Below are 17114 nucleotides of genomic sequence, written 5' to 3'. Positions count from 1 at the left end.
CCCTCGTTCTCACATTTCACCTCACCATCCTCCATATGCAAAGCATAATCCTCTGCCATTTTTGCCATCTCCAGCGTGATGCCACCATCAAATACATCTTCCCTTCACTCCCTCTGCCAGTATTCCACAGACACCATTCTTTCTGAGATAATCTAGTCCACTCCTCCACCATACCCAACACCTCTCCCATCACCCTTGGCACCTTCCCATGCAATCATAGAAGGTGTAAAACCTGCCCCTTTACCTCTTCCATGTTTAACATCCCATTGGCCTGCTGCAATGTTCCAGTGAAGTTCAACGCAAACTGGAGGAACAGAATCTCATCTTAGGCACGCTACAGCCTTCCAGTCTCCACATTGAATTCAACAACTTCAGATGATTAGCTCTATCCCTCCTAAACCCCTTTGTTTTCATTCCATTTCATTTTAACTGTCCTTTACCTTTTATTTCTTTCTTGTCTTTCTTTATATATATATATATTGCCCGCCCTATCTATCCCCCCTCTCCTTACCTTTTCTCCCCTTTGCTTCTCTCTTCTCCCTACATCTGTCGCAGCTTACCCTCTAATTTTAGTTTCTCTGCTGTTTGGCCTTCACACCTTGTATTCTCTCTGGGGACTGCCATTAGCACTCTTTCCCCTTGGTTCCTGTGGCTATTAGCACTCTTTTCCCTTGGTTTCTGTATCTATCAATCAACTTTAATTCCCTCACCCCACAGTATAAATATGTCCTGTTTTCCATGCCTGTTAGCTTTGACAAAGGGTCATCTGGACTTGAAACATTAGCTCTTTTCTCTCCTTACAGATGCTGCCAGACCTGCTGAGATTTTCCAGCATTTTCTCTTTTGCTTGCTGTTTATTAATTTGTACTAATTTTTTTTTTAAAATATGTTTATTAAGAATTTTTAACAAAATTTTCAACCATACAAACAAACCCCACCCCCCGTAACAAAAAAGAAAGACAGTTCGCATAGCAAGACATGAACATGGCAAGTCAATATGATACAGAACTTTGTACATTGGATTCCTCCCGTACATATCAGTTTTCCGGATCATTCATGTATTTTCTTGCTCAGATGCCCCCCAGAAAATTCCCCTTCCCCCTCCCTCCCCCCCCAAGAAAGATACCCCCCCCCTCCCCCCCGGGTTGCTGCTGCTGCTGACCGTACTTCATCTAACGCTCCGCGAGATAGTCTAGGAACGGTTGCCACCGCCTGTAGAACCCCTGCGCAGACCCTCTCAAGGCAAAATTTATCCTCTCCAACTTAATAAACCCTGCCGTATCATTTATCCAGGCTTCCACACCGGGGGGCTTCGCCTCTTTCTAACAAGATCCAGGGACGTAAAGTCCAGAATGCCGGCCTCTTTCGCCTCCTGCACTCCCGGCTCGTCCGCTACTCCAAATAATGCTAGCCCCCAACTTGGCTTGACCTGGACTTTCACCACCTTAGATATAGTCCTCGCAACTCCCATCCAGTGCCGGGCATGACCAAAACATATGGGCATGGTTCGCCAGGCTTCCTGAGCACCTCCCACATCTGTCCTCCACCCCAAAGAACCTACTCAGCCTCGCCCCCGTCATATGCGCTCTGTGAACAACCTTAAATTGTATCAGGCTAAGCCTGGCACATGAGGAAGAGGAATTAACCCTACTTAGGGCATCAGCCCACAGACCCTCCTCAATCCCCCCCCCCCCCCCCCCCCCCAGCTCCTCTTCCCATTTACCCTTCAGCTCCTCTACCAAAGCCTACCCCTCTTCTTTCATCTCCTGGTATATCGCCGACACCTTGCCCTCTCCGACCCATACGCCCGAAATCACCCTGTCTTGAATCCCCTGTGCCAGGAGCAGCGGGAATTCCCTCACCTGCAGCCTCACAAACGCCCTCACTTGCATGTACCTGAAAGCGTTTCCCGGGGGTAGCCCAAACTTCTCCTCCAGCGCTCCTAAGCTCGCAAACGTCCCATCAATGAACAGGTCCCCCATTCTTCTAATCCCTGCCCGATGCCAGCTCTGAAACCCCCCGTCCATCCTTCCTGGGACAAATCGATGGTTATCTCAGATCGGGGACCACACCGAGGCTCCCATCACACCCCTGTGCCATCTCCACTGCCCCCAGATCTTTAGCGTTGCCGCCACCACCGGGCTCGTGGTGTATCTTGCTGGCGAGAGCGGCAGCGGTGCCGTCACCAGCGCCCCCAGGCTCGTTCCTTTGCAGGACGCCATCTCCAACCTCTTCCATGCCGTCCCCTCTCCCTCCATCACACACTTACAGATCATCGCCACGTTGGCTGCCCAGTAGTAGCCACCCAGATTCGGCAACGCCAGCCCTCCTCTATCTCTACTACGCTCCAGGAACCCCCTCCTTACCCTCGGGGTCTTACCCGCCCACACAAAGCCCTTAATGCTCCTGTCTACCCTCTTAAAAAAGGCCTTAGTGATCGCAATTGGAAGGCATTAAAATACAAAAAGAAACCTCGGGAGGACCACCATTTTAATCGACTGTACCCTGCCCGCTAGAGAGAGTGGCAACATGTCCCACCGCTTAAAGTCCTCCTCCATCTGCTCCACCAGCCTCGTCAAGTTAAGTTTGTGCAGGGCCCCTCAGCTCCTAGCTACCTGGATCCCCAAATATCGAAAGCTCCTTTCCGCCCTTCTCAATGGTAGGTCGTCTATCCCTCTTCCCTGATTCCCCCGGATGCACCACAAAGAGCTCACTCTTCCCTACATTGAGCTTGTAGCCCGAAAAGTCCCCAAATTCCCTTAGGATCTGCATGACCTCCACCATCCCCTCCACTGGGTCCGCCACATACAGCAACAGCTCATCTGCATACAGCGATACTCGATGCTCCTCTCCCCCTCGGACCACCCCCCTCCATTTCCCAGACTCCCTTAATGCCATGGCCAAAGGTTCAATTGCTAGTGCAAACAACAAGGGGGACAGGGGGCACCCCTGCCTCGTCCCACGATGCAGCCGAAAATAGTTCGACCTCCGCTGATTCGTAACCACACTCGCCACCGGGGCTCTATATAGGAGCTTAACCCAACTGATAAACCCCTCTCCAAACCCAAACCTCCGCAACACTTCCCAAAGATATTCCCACTCTACTCGGTCAAAGGCCTTCTCCGCGTCCATAGCTGCCACTATCTCTGCCTCTCCCTCCACCGATGGCATCATTATCACGTTTAGGAGCCTTCGCACATTGGTATTTAGTTGCCTACCCTTTACAAATCCCGTCTGGTCCTCGTGGATCACTCCCGGACACAGTCGTCAATCCTCGTAGCCAACATTTTTGCCAGCAACTTAGCATCTACATTGAGGAGCGAGATCGGCCTATACGACCCGCATTGCAGTGGGTCCTTATCCCGCTTCAGGATCAAAGAGATCGTCGCCTCCGACATTGTCAGGGGCAGGGTCCCCCCCTAATTTGTACTCATGCCCCCTTGTCTTGTAGTCATGCTTTATTTAGTTTTCAGTGCTCAAAACTAACTTTTTTTTAATGGAAGGATAATTAAATAAGCCAAATGGCTTCCTTATCTGTACTTACTTTTCTGGGCATTATAAGTAACTGACTTCATGATAGTAAGGCTTGTTGCTGTATGAACGTAAACTCATGATCTTACAGTCCCTTGTTTTATACCCAACTGATACCATGATGGTGTAGCCTGACAGTGTCTGACTCACAGATCTCATGGTAGGGTTGACCTATATGAATCTTCCTCTCGAGGTTTGACGATTGAGTCAGTGTTTCCTGTGCCCTGCACGATTCTGAGTTCAAGTTGCTATGAAGTTGACTGCTCCTAATGTTTCTATCCCTCAGATTCCAATGAGTGTGAGACTGACACAGCATGCTGTGCACAAGACTGCAATAACAATCCTGGAGGCTATGAATGCAGCTGTCGAGCAGGATACAGGCTGAACATGGATGGATGCAGCTGTGATGGTATAGTGAGGGCGAAGGCAAAATTCCAAAGAGCTTTACTCTGCATCTAGGTTGTATTGTGTGGAGCTTGAGTTCCACTTTACAGAGCACGAGTGCAAACATCTGGGAACAGACTGTCTGCTTTTGTATCCTCCTGAGCAGAGATGTCATATTGTGCAAGGACATGCATAAAATGAGGGGGAGGGAAATCCTAAAGGCAACACCAACTATTCTGTCCTTGAAAAGCTTAATTAGGACTGTTTGTTTTTCAGAGTATATTTTTCTGCAGAATCCCTAATGCTTTGCCAAGACAGGGAATCTGATGATTTGTGTGCATGTCTTCCAAGTATCTATGCGAAACCACAGCCCTTCCTGTCCAATTGTTTGCATTTCAGGAGCTTTGGTGAAAAATGCAGCCTATGAAAACACACAGTTCTATCCAATGTCAATGCCAGACAATGGAGTTTATGTGGTAATAGAACTGAAAAGCAATCTGGTTAATATAAAGATGATGGAAACAAGAAGAATTGTCTCAGTTACCTCCTGGGACATCCTTACATTCCTTGCTATCCGCCACTTTCTGTTTCTCCATTTGGTGGTCGTTTTCTGTGCATATTCTGGGAAATGATGCATTCAGCAATGTGGTGTTGGAAATGTAGTCAGTCAATTTATTGTACAGACCTGTAGCATCATTAAGAACTAAAATAATTTATGCTCATTTCACACCAGTTTATGTTATTCAAATTGCAAAACGGTTTTTATTTTGTTCATTAAATCTTACAATCCATTTCCATTTAAGATAAACATGTGGGCCATGCAGGAGGCTTCAGTCTCAACTAAGGTGGTGGTGGGAGGAAATTTTGGAAAAAGATGCCATTCTAGGTTATCCTGTTCTTGATACTTTACAAAGGCCAAGGTCCGGGTACAGTTACTTGCTTGTACTTCGATCTAAGGATGATTCGAGGTTTAGGCAGACGAAAGTAGGGCAAAAAAAACGTTTCCAACCCTCTCTATTTAACAGAGCTTTTCTAAAACATGTCGCTTAGAAGAGAGAACAGTCCAGCAAATATTCAAAGAGTCTCTCTCCTATCTGCTTGGCAATGGAATGGTTCAAAAATGCTTTGAAACACCGATGTGTCTCTGTTGCTCAGATAGGGAGCATATTGTTGGGTGGATAGGCAGCTAGGTTTGAATAGTAGAGTTGTTACTGCAGACAAATATTCTGCAAATTTTCTTGACAGCCTAGAGAACGTTCCCTCAGGGCATTAAATGGATGGCAGTCCACAATAGGATGGATTGCAAATGACCTATAGAAGGAGCTGGCCTCCTGGATCAAATGACATTATCTTATTCCTTACTTATTTATGCTTATGTTCTTATTTCTGCCTATAGATGTGGATGAGTGCTCAGCAGACAATGCTGGCTGTGACCACGTGTGTATAAACACCCTTGGATCCTATCAGTGTACATGTCAGGGAGGATACAGACTGGACACCAATAGGAGAAGTTGTACTTGTGAGTAAAGATGACTAAAACAAGCAGAGTATACAAACCACTGAGCTGTGCTTTCTGAGAATAAACTGCTGAGTGCCTCAAGCTGCACAATTTATGAGTCTTACACTGTGGATTTACCTTTAAACCTGATTTGTGTTCTGTTCGTACTATTTGTTTCTGTTGAAAGTTCAAATTGATCTTCCCATTCAAGTAAACTTATGATGGATATGTCATGAGACTTTTTAAAGTCTGTCTCATGGCCCATTTGGGAGTAAACTTAACCCGAAATTGATGGAATTCAAGGGGGTTTATTTTAAATGACAATTCTGGCTGCATTACCATACTCCAGTTTATTTCCTTTCGTCTTCTGGTTTGCTCTACTGTGATTAAAAGGGACAGGCATCTGTCCAGTCAAATGGATTTAAGTGTACTGATTATCTACATTAGGAAAGTCAAAGAAACGCCCCACCACTTGAGCTCCTCTGCACCACATCATGTCCACGCATATGTATGAGATTCACCCTTCTCCAGCTAAAACATTAGGAAAATACCCTGCTGTCAAGGCTCTGCCGTTGAAACTTCGGGGGTTGGGGAGGGGGACGGGGGTGAGTGGTGTTGAGACTGGACGGGTTTGTGGCAGGTCCTAGTAAAGTTTTTGCGACTGGGAAACTTGTGTGGGAGGTGAAATGTCAGCTTCCCATTGGCAGGATGGAAGTTGTGAAGTAAGTTGACGATGAATTAAAGGTGAATCATGTTTCCTGACACCAAGCAGCGGGAACCTATTTGTAATGCATTCGCTTTTCACGCATCTCATTCAAACACACCTGATTAAATTGCACCAGCCTTCAGACTCATGGCAGGTTAAAGATGGTGTTCAGCAGGCAAGATAGTCTTTCTGGTGGAGTGTGTAGGAGCTACTTTGGAGGAGTTTTGTTGGACCAGGGGAGAAGAGGTTGTGGTGATATACATCACTGTAAATACACAAAAGGATTCATGTACATACACTACACCTAGCTAGACACTAGAGGGAGCACCAGAGACATGACACACAGACAGTCAACCAATAGGTCAGTAAGATAGGACACGACCAATGGGCATTCACGATACACACAGAGGTGACACTACCACAGGGGGGCATTACAGCAACCCGTATAAAAGGACACATCACACATGCTCAGTCTCTTTCCAGTGGAGACTCTCAGTGAGTATAGACACAGGGTTGATTGAACATCACTCCCACCACTTGGATTGTAGCAGACTGGTTAGTCAGTCTGAGTAGCTACAGCAGGATTAACAGCAGCGTCGAATCCAAGTAGGAGAATTGTTAATAGTTTAATAAACGTGTTAAAGCTATCTCCAAGTCTGAACCTTCCTTTGTCAGAGTGCATATCAAGGAAGCAGCTTATGCTATGACAAGAGCATAACAAAACAGAGGTGGAGCTGTTATACTGAGCTCAGGAAGGCCGGGCATGACTGCCAGTGGAAGGGAGGGTGATGGCCTGTCGAAGGAGGTCAGGTCATGTGGAACAGGGCTAGGAGACTGGGCGACAAAGGGAAAGTCAATTACTGTTGAAGGCAGCTTAAGCATGTTAAAGATATCAAGGGTGATTGAGGACATGCTAATGCTGGGAATGGGAGAGACGAGTGAAGCCAGAGCAGGTCAAGAGTGATAGAGGGAAGGTCCAGGGTTCTGAGGAACAGCTCAATGGTTTCAGGGGCCAGCTCTAGGTTGACAAGATGGTGACCTTGGATGACTTGGTGGCTCAAGGTGGGGCTCGGGTGAAGGAGGGAGGGTCAAGGGTGATTGAGAGGAGGTCAAACTGCGGGAGGGTGTAGGGTGATGGTTTGCAATTCCAGGGGTCCAAGTAGGGCGGGGCTGGCAACAGTTCAAAATCCTCTTCTCTTAAGGAAAGATAATGCTGCTGGGAGTTGGTGCTTGTCCAGGTGGTGATTAAGTAAGATGTCTGGACCTGTGACCACTATGAGGTATTGGTGAGGTCTTCCTGCCTCTCTCCGCCGCACAATTGGCCACGCCTCTCAATTATGTTCGGCGAATTGTCTGCCCACAGCTAGATTGCACAGGGCCAGTCTCTGAGTGTACGTCTTCCTCACTCCTGGTCCCTCAATCGGGACATTCGCCACTGCAACACGATTCCAATTCCTGTCCCATTTTGAAGTGCACAGGGACGGACCAACATGACTCAACCACTGAATATCCCTTCGTATTGCGAAGTAGTTGATCACTCCCAGATCATACAGCTGAAATTGTATGTCAACACAAACCCATATCCCACCACTAAATGGTTCATTGGCATAACAAATGACTTAATCTGTCCCAGGAGATCCAGAAAAGTGTTCGATAAGATTTAATCAGTGGGGCTGTTTTCCGAGCCCATCATTCAGCTGATATGTTTTTATGTCCCCAGCTCTTGATGATGAATTTGAAGGGCTGTTGGATGAAGAAGAGGAAGAAATAGAACTTTCCAGGTTTCAAGATATTCTATTAAGAACCCCTCCACAGCTTCTTCACTACAAATCCTCCTTGACACCCTTCTATCAAGAGGATCTCAGGAGCGAACTCAGACTTGTGCATAAAATCAGTATGTCCTGTATATTAATTTATTGCACTAATTATGTGTTGCGAATTGAGAGTTTAAAATAGTCATTTGGTGATGTTCGAACTCTGTCTTGTTTTGCTGCTCCTTCCACAGGGGTGATTTAACGATCTCATCGCACCCGATTTGGTGACACAATGAGGCCCGTTGAGATTTAATGAGACCTCGCAAGGCTTTGTGATCTGGATCTTGCCCTCGCTGGGCAAGATTCTGATTACATATTTAGTTTAATATCTTGAACCATTAGTTTTCACAAACATGGACAGGCGAAATGGCACCTAGGGGGTCTCCCAGGCTGTTAGAGGTCCCTGGGTGGTCAGGGTCTGGGTAGGATAGTACCCTGGCACACCTTCTGGCAGCCAGGCACGTTGGCACTTCCAGCCTAGCACCCTAGTAGTGCCTCTGCCAGCCTTTCAGTGCCACCCAAGTGATCTGGCAGTGTCAGATTGGCAATTAATTTACATCCTCCCACTGGCGCACGGGAGTGAACCTTGATACCGCCGCCAACGGGGGTGGGGGAGGGTTGGCGGAGCATCGCATTTGGATTGCTGCCCACTGGTGCCGGCGGCGAACCTATTTGTCGATTCTCTGTCCCTTCAGGAAACGTGCTTTGAGTGTCCCGGGGCCGAGAATTCTCCCAGATGTTTAGGATAATTCACAATGATCAGTGTTGCACAGGATGCTTATCAGCTCGTAACTATGAGCAATTACCTTCAGAGTGCCTAGGCTGTATTTAGGTTGCTTAATTCAAATGATTGGATGATACCATTTTGCTTTAAACGAAGGGAGTATGCACTTTTGCTGGCATACCAGGATATAACAGAGCGATCTTACATGGAACCAAGCAGCACCAGTGAATTCCAACAGCTCCTTACTTGCCCTTTAATATGAAGCAAAATAACATCCTGTGTTTGCATCCAATTTCACTCTCAGCTCATCCCCTGGCATGGTACTGTTTGTGAAAGAGCAAAATTTAATATTCTCCCCATGGGAGGTTTGGTGGGGGGATGGTGATGGCACACAAGAATGAGACCTTTCTGCCTCAATCCTAATAAAATGTAGGATGGGAAGGTCTGTGGACAGACTCTCCTTTCAACCACCAATTGAGGCCCTTAAGTAGCCAATTAATGTCATCCTGACCAAGCACATTGTTAATTGTCAGTCAATACTTGTAAAACTGGGGACATACTGACTATTAAAATGGCCACTGCAAGTCTTGTGATCTTTGGGTATTTTGGAATTCAGACAATCCTATGTATCAAGCAAATACCCGATTAAATATTGACATTCTCGGCCACTCGGGGAATTCACACATTTCTTTGTCTAAGGATGGATCAACACAAAAGGACGATATAATTCCAGCCACTTGACTCTATTTCACTCTGGGCAAAAGGAAACATCAAAACTTAATGTGTGTAACATGGATGTCAGTGGATCCTACCTTCCAGTGTGGTATGATGATTTCCCTCATCCAGACTAGACTTGGGGAATCTCGAGCCGCCAAGTGACAAAACAAGGTGATTGGAATCTCCACACATCCTTTGTTTGGAAAAATAATTTTGAACTTGAGGAAGTCACATGATGAGGGAGCCATTCTGTTCCCTGTTTTTAAATCCAGTAAGAAGTTGTTTGTACCAAAAGCCATTGAACTAACTGCAAATCAGCAAGCAGCCATGGTGATTAACAGCAATACGTTCGAAATAGGACACCACACCCGAGAGAAGAATTCCCTAACATGTTCTGGTTAACTTTTACCTGAGAACCAACTACCCAGAACCTCAACTATAAGAAACAACACCGCCTGCTGATAATGTCTCGCTTTATCAGGCCTTCACTTTAATTAAAGCACCAATTTCATCCATAAACTACAGGCGGGATTCTCCCAACGTGAGTCTAAGTGCCGACGCCGGAGTAAAAACTGGAGTGTTTTACTCCGGCGTCGGCGCCCGTTCCCAGACCCCTATTCTGGGGCCTCTGTGGGGCTGGCAGGGGCGTGGCGCGATTTGCGGGGGCGGGGTCTTGGCGCGGCGTCGGAGACCCGGCGCCGCGTAAAAGACGCGGTGCCTTGAGTCCCGAGCGTGAGCAGTTGGGCAGGAGCCAACTAGCACATGCGCAGTGGCCGTCCTCCCCCAGGCTGCCCCGCACAAAAATGGCGCAGGGATATAACATTGTCGGCGGAGGAAAGGAGGCCCGCCGACAGAGAGGCCGGCCCGTCGATCGGTGGGCCCCGATCGCGGGCCAGACACCATCGAAGCCCCCCCCCCCGGTGAGGGAGCCCCCTCCCCCCCCCACAGGCCGCCCCCCCCCCCGAGCGTTCCCGCAGAGTTCCCGCCGGCAGCAACCAGGGGTGAATGGCGCCGGCGGGACTCTGTCATGTCGGAGCGGCCGCTCTGCTCATCTGGGCCGGAGAATCGGCGGCCCCGCTGATTCCAGCGGCCCGCGTCCGGCGCCGCGCCAAACGCGCCGGCGCAAATGGCGCCAATTCTCCCCACCTCGGAGAATCGCGCGTCATGGCGTCGTGGCGCGGTTGCTCCGATTCTCCGGCCCGGCTCGGAGAATCGCCCCTACAGGTCTGCCAGGAAACAGCACAGTAAGAATTCTTACAACACCAGGTTAAAGTCCAACAGGTTTGTTTCGAATCACTAGCTTTCGGAGCACAGCTTCTTCCTCAGGTGAATGTTTTTGCTCAGGAGCCTGAGGAAGGAGCAGTGCTCCGAAAGCTAGTGATTCGAAACAAACCTGTTGGACTTTAAACTGGTGTTGTAAGACTTCTTACTGTGCTCACCCCTGTCCAATGCCGGCATCTCCACATCACGCCAGGAAAGGGATTGAGTATTCTACGTTCATCTGGAACTAATATTTGTGTGCGACAGTGAGTAAAACATTGCATCAAATTCGGGGTAAATGTGTGGCACTAAATACCCTTCTTTATTTTAAAAATTCACATGAAGCTGCTGGAATTAATTTTGAGAAATCACTCTTGAGGATAAGAAAACAAAAACTTAAGCGCATGGGGTCGTGACATGCGAGTACCAGGACAAGCCCACCCTCGCACATTTGATTGCGGGCTCCTGTGAGGAGATCCCTAATTCAAAGGTACTCCATGCCTGATCGAGGAACCTGTCACTGTGAAGGGAGGGTCCCACTGCAAACCAATCCCTGTAATTGTTGCCAACTCCCTGACACCTCCTCCCCCATGGATCTATCCCATGATCTCCTCCTCATTACTCCTCATATTGTGCCTGGGTCCCTTCTCAATCTAAAGTCATGGGTGGATGCATTGCTGGCAGCAGTCACCACCTCCACGTTGGCTTCTTGCTGACCTCCAGAGGCTCCTGAACTGGCAATGCCTTGATTTTGAAGTCCTCATCTTTGTTTTCAAATATCTTTGCCCTCTCTATCTCTGTAACCTCCTTCAGTCCTACGCTTCTTTCAGATCCCTGTGCTTCCCAAGTTCTGGACTTTTACACATTCCTGATTTTAAACATTCAATGATTGATAGCGATGCCTTCAGCTGCTTAGGCCTTAATCCCTGGAATTTCATCCCTCTTCCCTTTTGCTCCTCATGCAATTGTTATTCTCTCTTTATTTCTAATTCTGTACCTTACTTGGCTCTAATTGTCCCTCCTTCTGAATCATTCCTCTGTTTTATTTTCCTCAATCCTCAAATCTCACTGGTTTAAGGAGATACATTGTTCATAGCTCCAAGATGCCCTGTTTCCTCGACACACTGTTATCAGCTCATATTTCCAACAAGCTACCCCACAAATTATATTCAAGCAGAAGGGTACAGCATAGAACCACAGAATCCCTACAGTACAGAAGGAGGACATTCGGCCTTCGAGATTGCATCAACCCTTCAAATGCCCACTCCCCACTATCTCCGTAGCCCCATAACCAACCCCACACATCCTTGGACACTAAAGGGCAATTTTCGCATGGCCTATCCACCTGACCTGTATCATGATATGCAGACACACAGACAAGCAGCTAATGGACATAGAGAACAGGACATGACCAATAAGCAGGCAGGACACTCAGGGGTGGGATCTGACTATAAAAGACACGAGGCACTCACACTCTGCCTCTTTCCACTGATGAACATCTAGAGAGTCAGTCAAGGGTGTTGTTACAATCTCACACCTCCACCATGTGGCTAAGAGCTAGTCTTGTTCAGTCAGACAGAGTAACCACACTTAAGATAGCAGAGTCAAACTCACAGAGAACTGTGCTATTAGTTCAATAAACTTGATTGAACTAACTTCAAGGTCTGGAGTATCTTTCTGATCTAAGCTGCATCCAGTTGCAGCCAGTGTTAGACCAGTGTACCTAACACGACAACCTGCACATCTTTGGACAGTAGGAGGAAACCCACAGAGACATGACGAGAAGGTACAAACTCCACACAATCACCCAACATCGGAATTGAACCCGGGTCCATGCCGCTGTGCGGCAGCAGTGCTAATCACTGCGCCACAGTGCAGTCCTGGCAGCAATGCCGATCACAAGATTTGCCCAATGTGAAAAGCACACTGTGAAGAGACTTATTTGTGAAGAGACTCTTGTGATATGCAGTTTTCCGATCACTGTGGTTCCCATGAGATATTCACTTTGTGTTTTGCTGCAGTGACTATTGAAATTGCGGTTTAACATACATTTCCGACAATGCATGGTTTCACAAAAGGTTTCACGAACAACAGAAAGTTAACCTTGGAAAATACTTAATGGGGCACAAGCCTCATGAAAAGCTTGGCAGACAGAACTGGAATTTACAATTGAGGCTCTTGGGCTATTGCAAGAGGCAGAGAAGCCCTGGAATCCTTTCCTTCTCCTGCGGGCACAAAACTCATGAAAACTAATGTTTGCCGTGACTTGGCTGTCAAAGTCTTAGCTGAAATTAGACAGCAGAACAGAACTGCACACGTTTCAGAACAAATTATGCTTTTTCTGACAATGTTGTCATTAACCATTTTAGTCTTGAATTCGTATTGCATGACACAATTGTTTTGAAATGTAGGAACAGTTTTGAATGTTCTGCAACAGACGAGGGGCGTCATTCTCCGACCCCCGCCGGGTTGGAGAATCGCCGGGGGCTGCCGTGAATCCCGCCCCCGCCGGTTGCCGAAGTCTCCAGTACCGGATATTCGGCGGGGGCGGGAATCGGGCCGCGCCGGTTGGCGGGCCCCCCCGCTCGATTCTCCGGCCCGGATGGGCCGAAGTCCCGCCGATAAATTGCCTGTCCCGCCGGCGTGGATTAAACCACCTTTTGAACGGCGGGACAAGGCGGCGTGGGCGGGCTCCGGGGTCCTGGGGGGGAGCGATCTGGCCCCGGGGGGTGCCCCCACGGTGGCCTGGCCCGCGATCGGGGCCCACCGATCCGCGGGCGGGCCTGTGCCGTGGGGGCACTCTTGCCCTTCCGCCTCTGCCGCGGTCTCCACCATGGCGGAGGCGGAAGAGACTCCCTCCACTGCGCATGCGCGGGAAACTGTCAGCGGCCGCTGACGCTCCCGCGCATGTGCCGCCCCGGCATGTCATTTCCACGCCAGCTGGCGGACCAACAAAGGCCGTTTCCGCCAGCTGGCGGGGCGGAAATTCCTCCGCCGCCGGCCTAGCCCCTCAATGTTGGGGCTCGGCCCCCAAAGATGCGGAGCATTCTGCACCTTTGGGGCGGCGCAATGCCCGTCTGATTGGCGCCATTTTGGGTGGCAGTCGGCGGACATCGCGCCGTTTCGGGAGAATTTTGCCCCTTATCCAGACATGAATGATAAAGAAATTGCAGTCTTATTCGGGAGCTGTTGGATGTGGAATAACATTGTGACTCATGATATGCTCAGTGCTGAAGCATCATTCTGGAAGATGAGCATGCTGTTCAACCTTCTGCCCATTGTACTGCAGCATGGTAGCACAAGTGGATAGCACTGTGACTTCACAGCGCCAGGGTCCCAGGTTCGATTCCCCGCTGGGTCACTGTCTGTGCAGAGTCTGCATGTTCTCCCAATGTCTGCGTGGGTTTCCTCCGGCTGCTCCGGTTTCCTCCCACAGTCCAAAGACGTGCAGGTTATGTGGATTGGCCATGATAAATTGCTCTTCGTGACCAAAAATGTTATCTGGGGTTATTGAGTTACGGGGGTAGGGTGGAAGTGCGGGCTTGAGTGGGTCGGTGCAGACTCGATGGGCCGAATGGCCTCTTTCTGCACTGTATGTTCTATGTTCTATTTCATTGGATTTTGTTCGCAATTTATTGCTGGTGGTGAAGGCAAAACAAAGCTAGAAAGCGAATTCCAAATGCACCTGGCCTCAGACATTACAAGCATACCACCTAATGCTTTGTGGGATATATGCCACAAATTCATGCTACTTCTTCTGAATCATCTAACAATGAGGATATTCCCCACATTTGGCGATGTCCAGGTTTCCAGCAAACTTTGAAAAATGCCTCCTAATGCACTGTTGCAACAGTACAATGACTAGAACTTTTGGAACCGGCATTATGATCTGTAAAATATAGTATCCACAAACTGTAGACAGAATTGCGAGATGGTGTTTAGCTCAACCGTGCCTTACATTTGACTCTTGCCTGTTTTCTTGACTTGTTACAATATTCCAAATACAAAGTAACCGTTAGTAATTTTGTTTGAATTTACTCTGGTCTGTTGGTATCCAGTTTTTTTGTCCTTGAGTTTTTTCCCCCTGGTTGTTCTCAATATTGTATGTTTTTTTTCAATCGTAGTTTGCTTAGATAACACCTTTGGGAATGACTGCAGCCTCACCTGTGATGACTGTGTTAACGGAGGCATCTGCAACGCTGAGGGAGATGGCTGCAACTGTCCAGCGGGTTGGGCAGGCCTTATCTGTAATGAAAGTAAGCAAACTTCTTCTCAACACTTATTTCACAGCTTTCTTTTAGCTGATTGAGCAATTTAATTCCTTCATGAGGTAAGAAAATCAAAATTCTTTCGTCTTGGAGAAACTTTTCCTTCACTCTACCCCACGGCATTTCAGAACCATTTGAAAGTTCTATTATCTGTAATGGACAAGCGACCATTTGGGTAGTTATGTAAAGATTGAGACTATATTCTGGATAGAGAATTTCTTGATGATGAACTTCAGATTATTCTCTGGCAACCCTGCAGTAATCATAACCCATTTACGTCATCACGAACCATAGGACTAAAGTACACTAAGGGACAACCTCTGGTATTAAAATTGGAACAACGCAGAATAACCATTGAGCTGGCGGGAGTGAATTTGACTAGTTATCCTCTCTCTTGTGGTTTCTGACACAATTCAAATCCCTTCATCGAAAAATTGATTTGCAAATCCTACCATCCATCCTGGATTTCTTACATAAGGGATGGAAAAAGCCTTTCATAGTTTAAATCACTGTCATCTGTTTGGTGACGTTCATGTCTAAACCTCCAATGGCATCTGGAATTTGTAGAAAAAGTTCTTAACTGCCTTCATTATCCAAACTTGTTCTGACTGACTGATTTGGAAAAACACGAGGGATAGGTAATTTTCCTCCAGAGACTGAGACAAATCACTGGAAAATCAACTTGCTTTGTTTTTATGGTCACTTCAAATAGGTTTGTATTAACTTGGGGTTTTATAGATTTAATTACCAACACACAAATGACTGGATCTAATTACATGATTTGAAAACACAACATAAATAATTGCCTTTGCAATTCAGGGATAAATCATTGAAAGGTGAACAAATCGCTTCAACGATCAAATATATGGGTTTGTTTTCACATGAGATTTTAGTTGCTTAGTCTTGCTTGAATGATTTCAAATTGAAAATTATGCTTGTTGCTTGTGTTCTAGTAGGCCTGTATCTATGAAAAGTCGAACAATCACTTAAATATTCCAAGCTACTCTTTGAAATACCAGTTTAAAATTAGATATCCAATGCAATTTGACAAATACAAACCAATTTTTTGTCAGCAATTTTCTCCTTCAATCACCGATAGAAGTGGACACTAAGTTCAGGATTGGTCATTTTGAACAAGTTTGTCTGGGTGAGTTGCACTCAATGGTTGGCAGAGAGTGTATTAAGTCTAGGCAAACTGGACCTGATTCAGCAGACTGTATAAAGAGTACCTTTATAGTTCTATATAGTTGCTACAAGTAACGACCAGGAGAAATCTACCCCCCGCCCCCCCAACCTTGTCTTTGTGTGCAGTAGGGTCAATGTATTAATGTGTTGATCTTTCTGTTCCAAAAATATACTGTATTTCCTTTTATATGGGCGACACTTTTTTTTAAAGGGAAATCTCAGTCTCAGTTAATGCTTGGAACTACATGAAAGTTGGTTTTGTTCCCACCCAAACCCAAGGGCTCGTTACTGGCTCGTATTTTGCTCTACTAATAACGACAAGGCATTATTACAGAGCAAATCCAGCAGTAACTGCTGGCATCTGCACATACGTGGTCAAACATGGAAATCCAGAAGTTGTAATCAATAATGCCATACTCCTCCACACGCTGCATGTTTGCTGATGAAATCTGTACACAAAGCACGATTATAATGCAAATATAGGCTCATTATCCACTATTCTTTCCTTTTTAAAAATAAATTTAGAGTACCCAATAATTTTTTTTTTCTATTAAGGGGCAATTTAGCGTGGCCAATTCACCCACGCTGCACATCTTTTGGGTTGCGGGGGTGAAACCCACGCAGACACGGGGAGAATGTGCAAACTCCAACGGACAGTGGCCCAGGCGGATTCGAACCTGGGTCGTCAGCGCCGTAGTCGCAGTGCTAACAACTGTGCCATGTGCCGCCAGCCACCTCTTTCTCTAAGAATAACTGAAAACGTTAGGGCTTTACTGTAACAAGTAACTGGGTTTTAATATATGCTAACTATTGATGAATAGGGTGGCACGGTGGCATGGTGGTTAGTACTGCTGCCTCATGGCGCCGAGGATCCGGCTTTGATCCTGGCCCCGGGTTAGTGGCCGTGTGGAGTTTGCACATTCTCTCCATGTCTGCGTGGGTCTCACCTCCACAACCCAAAGATGTGCAGGGTGGCTAAGCTAAATTGTCCTTTAGTTGGCAAAAAAACACTATTGCTGAACAACTT

At 47.1% G+C, this 17114-nt stretch overlaps 1 protein-coding gene across 4 annotated transcripts in view; it reads left to right on the top strand.

Moving 5' to 3' along the window:
* LOC140389667 (uncharacterized) overlaps nt 1-17114 on the top strand; it is a 405956-nt gene that overhangs the window by 319608 nt on the left and 69234 nt on the right. For all 4 annotated transcript variants that reach the window (XM_072474012.1, XM_072474013.1, XM_072474011.1 and 1 more), the window contains 4 exons: nt 3818-3940; nt 5312-5434; nt 7840-8013; nt 14759-14890. In XM_072474012.1, the coding sequence (XP_072330113.1) occupies nt 3818-3940; nt 5312-5434; nt 7840-8013; nt 14759-14890 (552 nt within the window). The remainder of the gene's footprint in view (nt 1-3817; nt 3941-5311; nt 5435-7839; nt 8014-14758; nt 14891-17114) is intronic.

Source organism: Scyliorhinus torazame, chromosome 14, assembly GCF_047496885.1.
Source record: "Scyliorhinus torazame isolate Kashiwa2021f chromosome 14, sScyTor2.1, whole genome shotgun sequence".
Taxonomy (NCBI): Eukaryota; Metazoa; Chordata; class Chondrichthyes; order Carcharhiniformes; family Scyliorhinidae; genus Scyliorhinus; species Scyliorhinus torazame.
The sequence above is the reverse complement of the archived record's forward strand: the minus strand, read 5'-3'. Positions and strand labels throughout refer to the sequence as shown.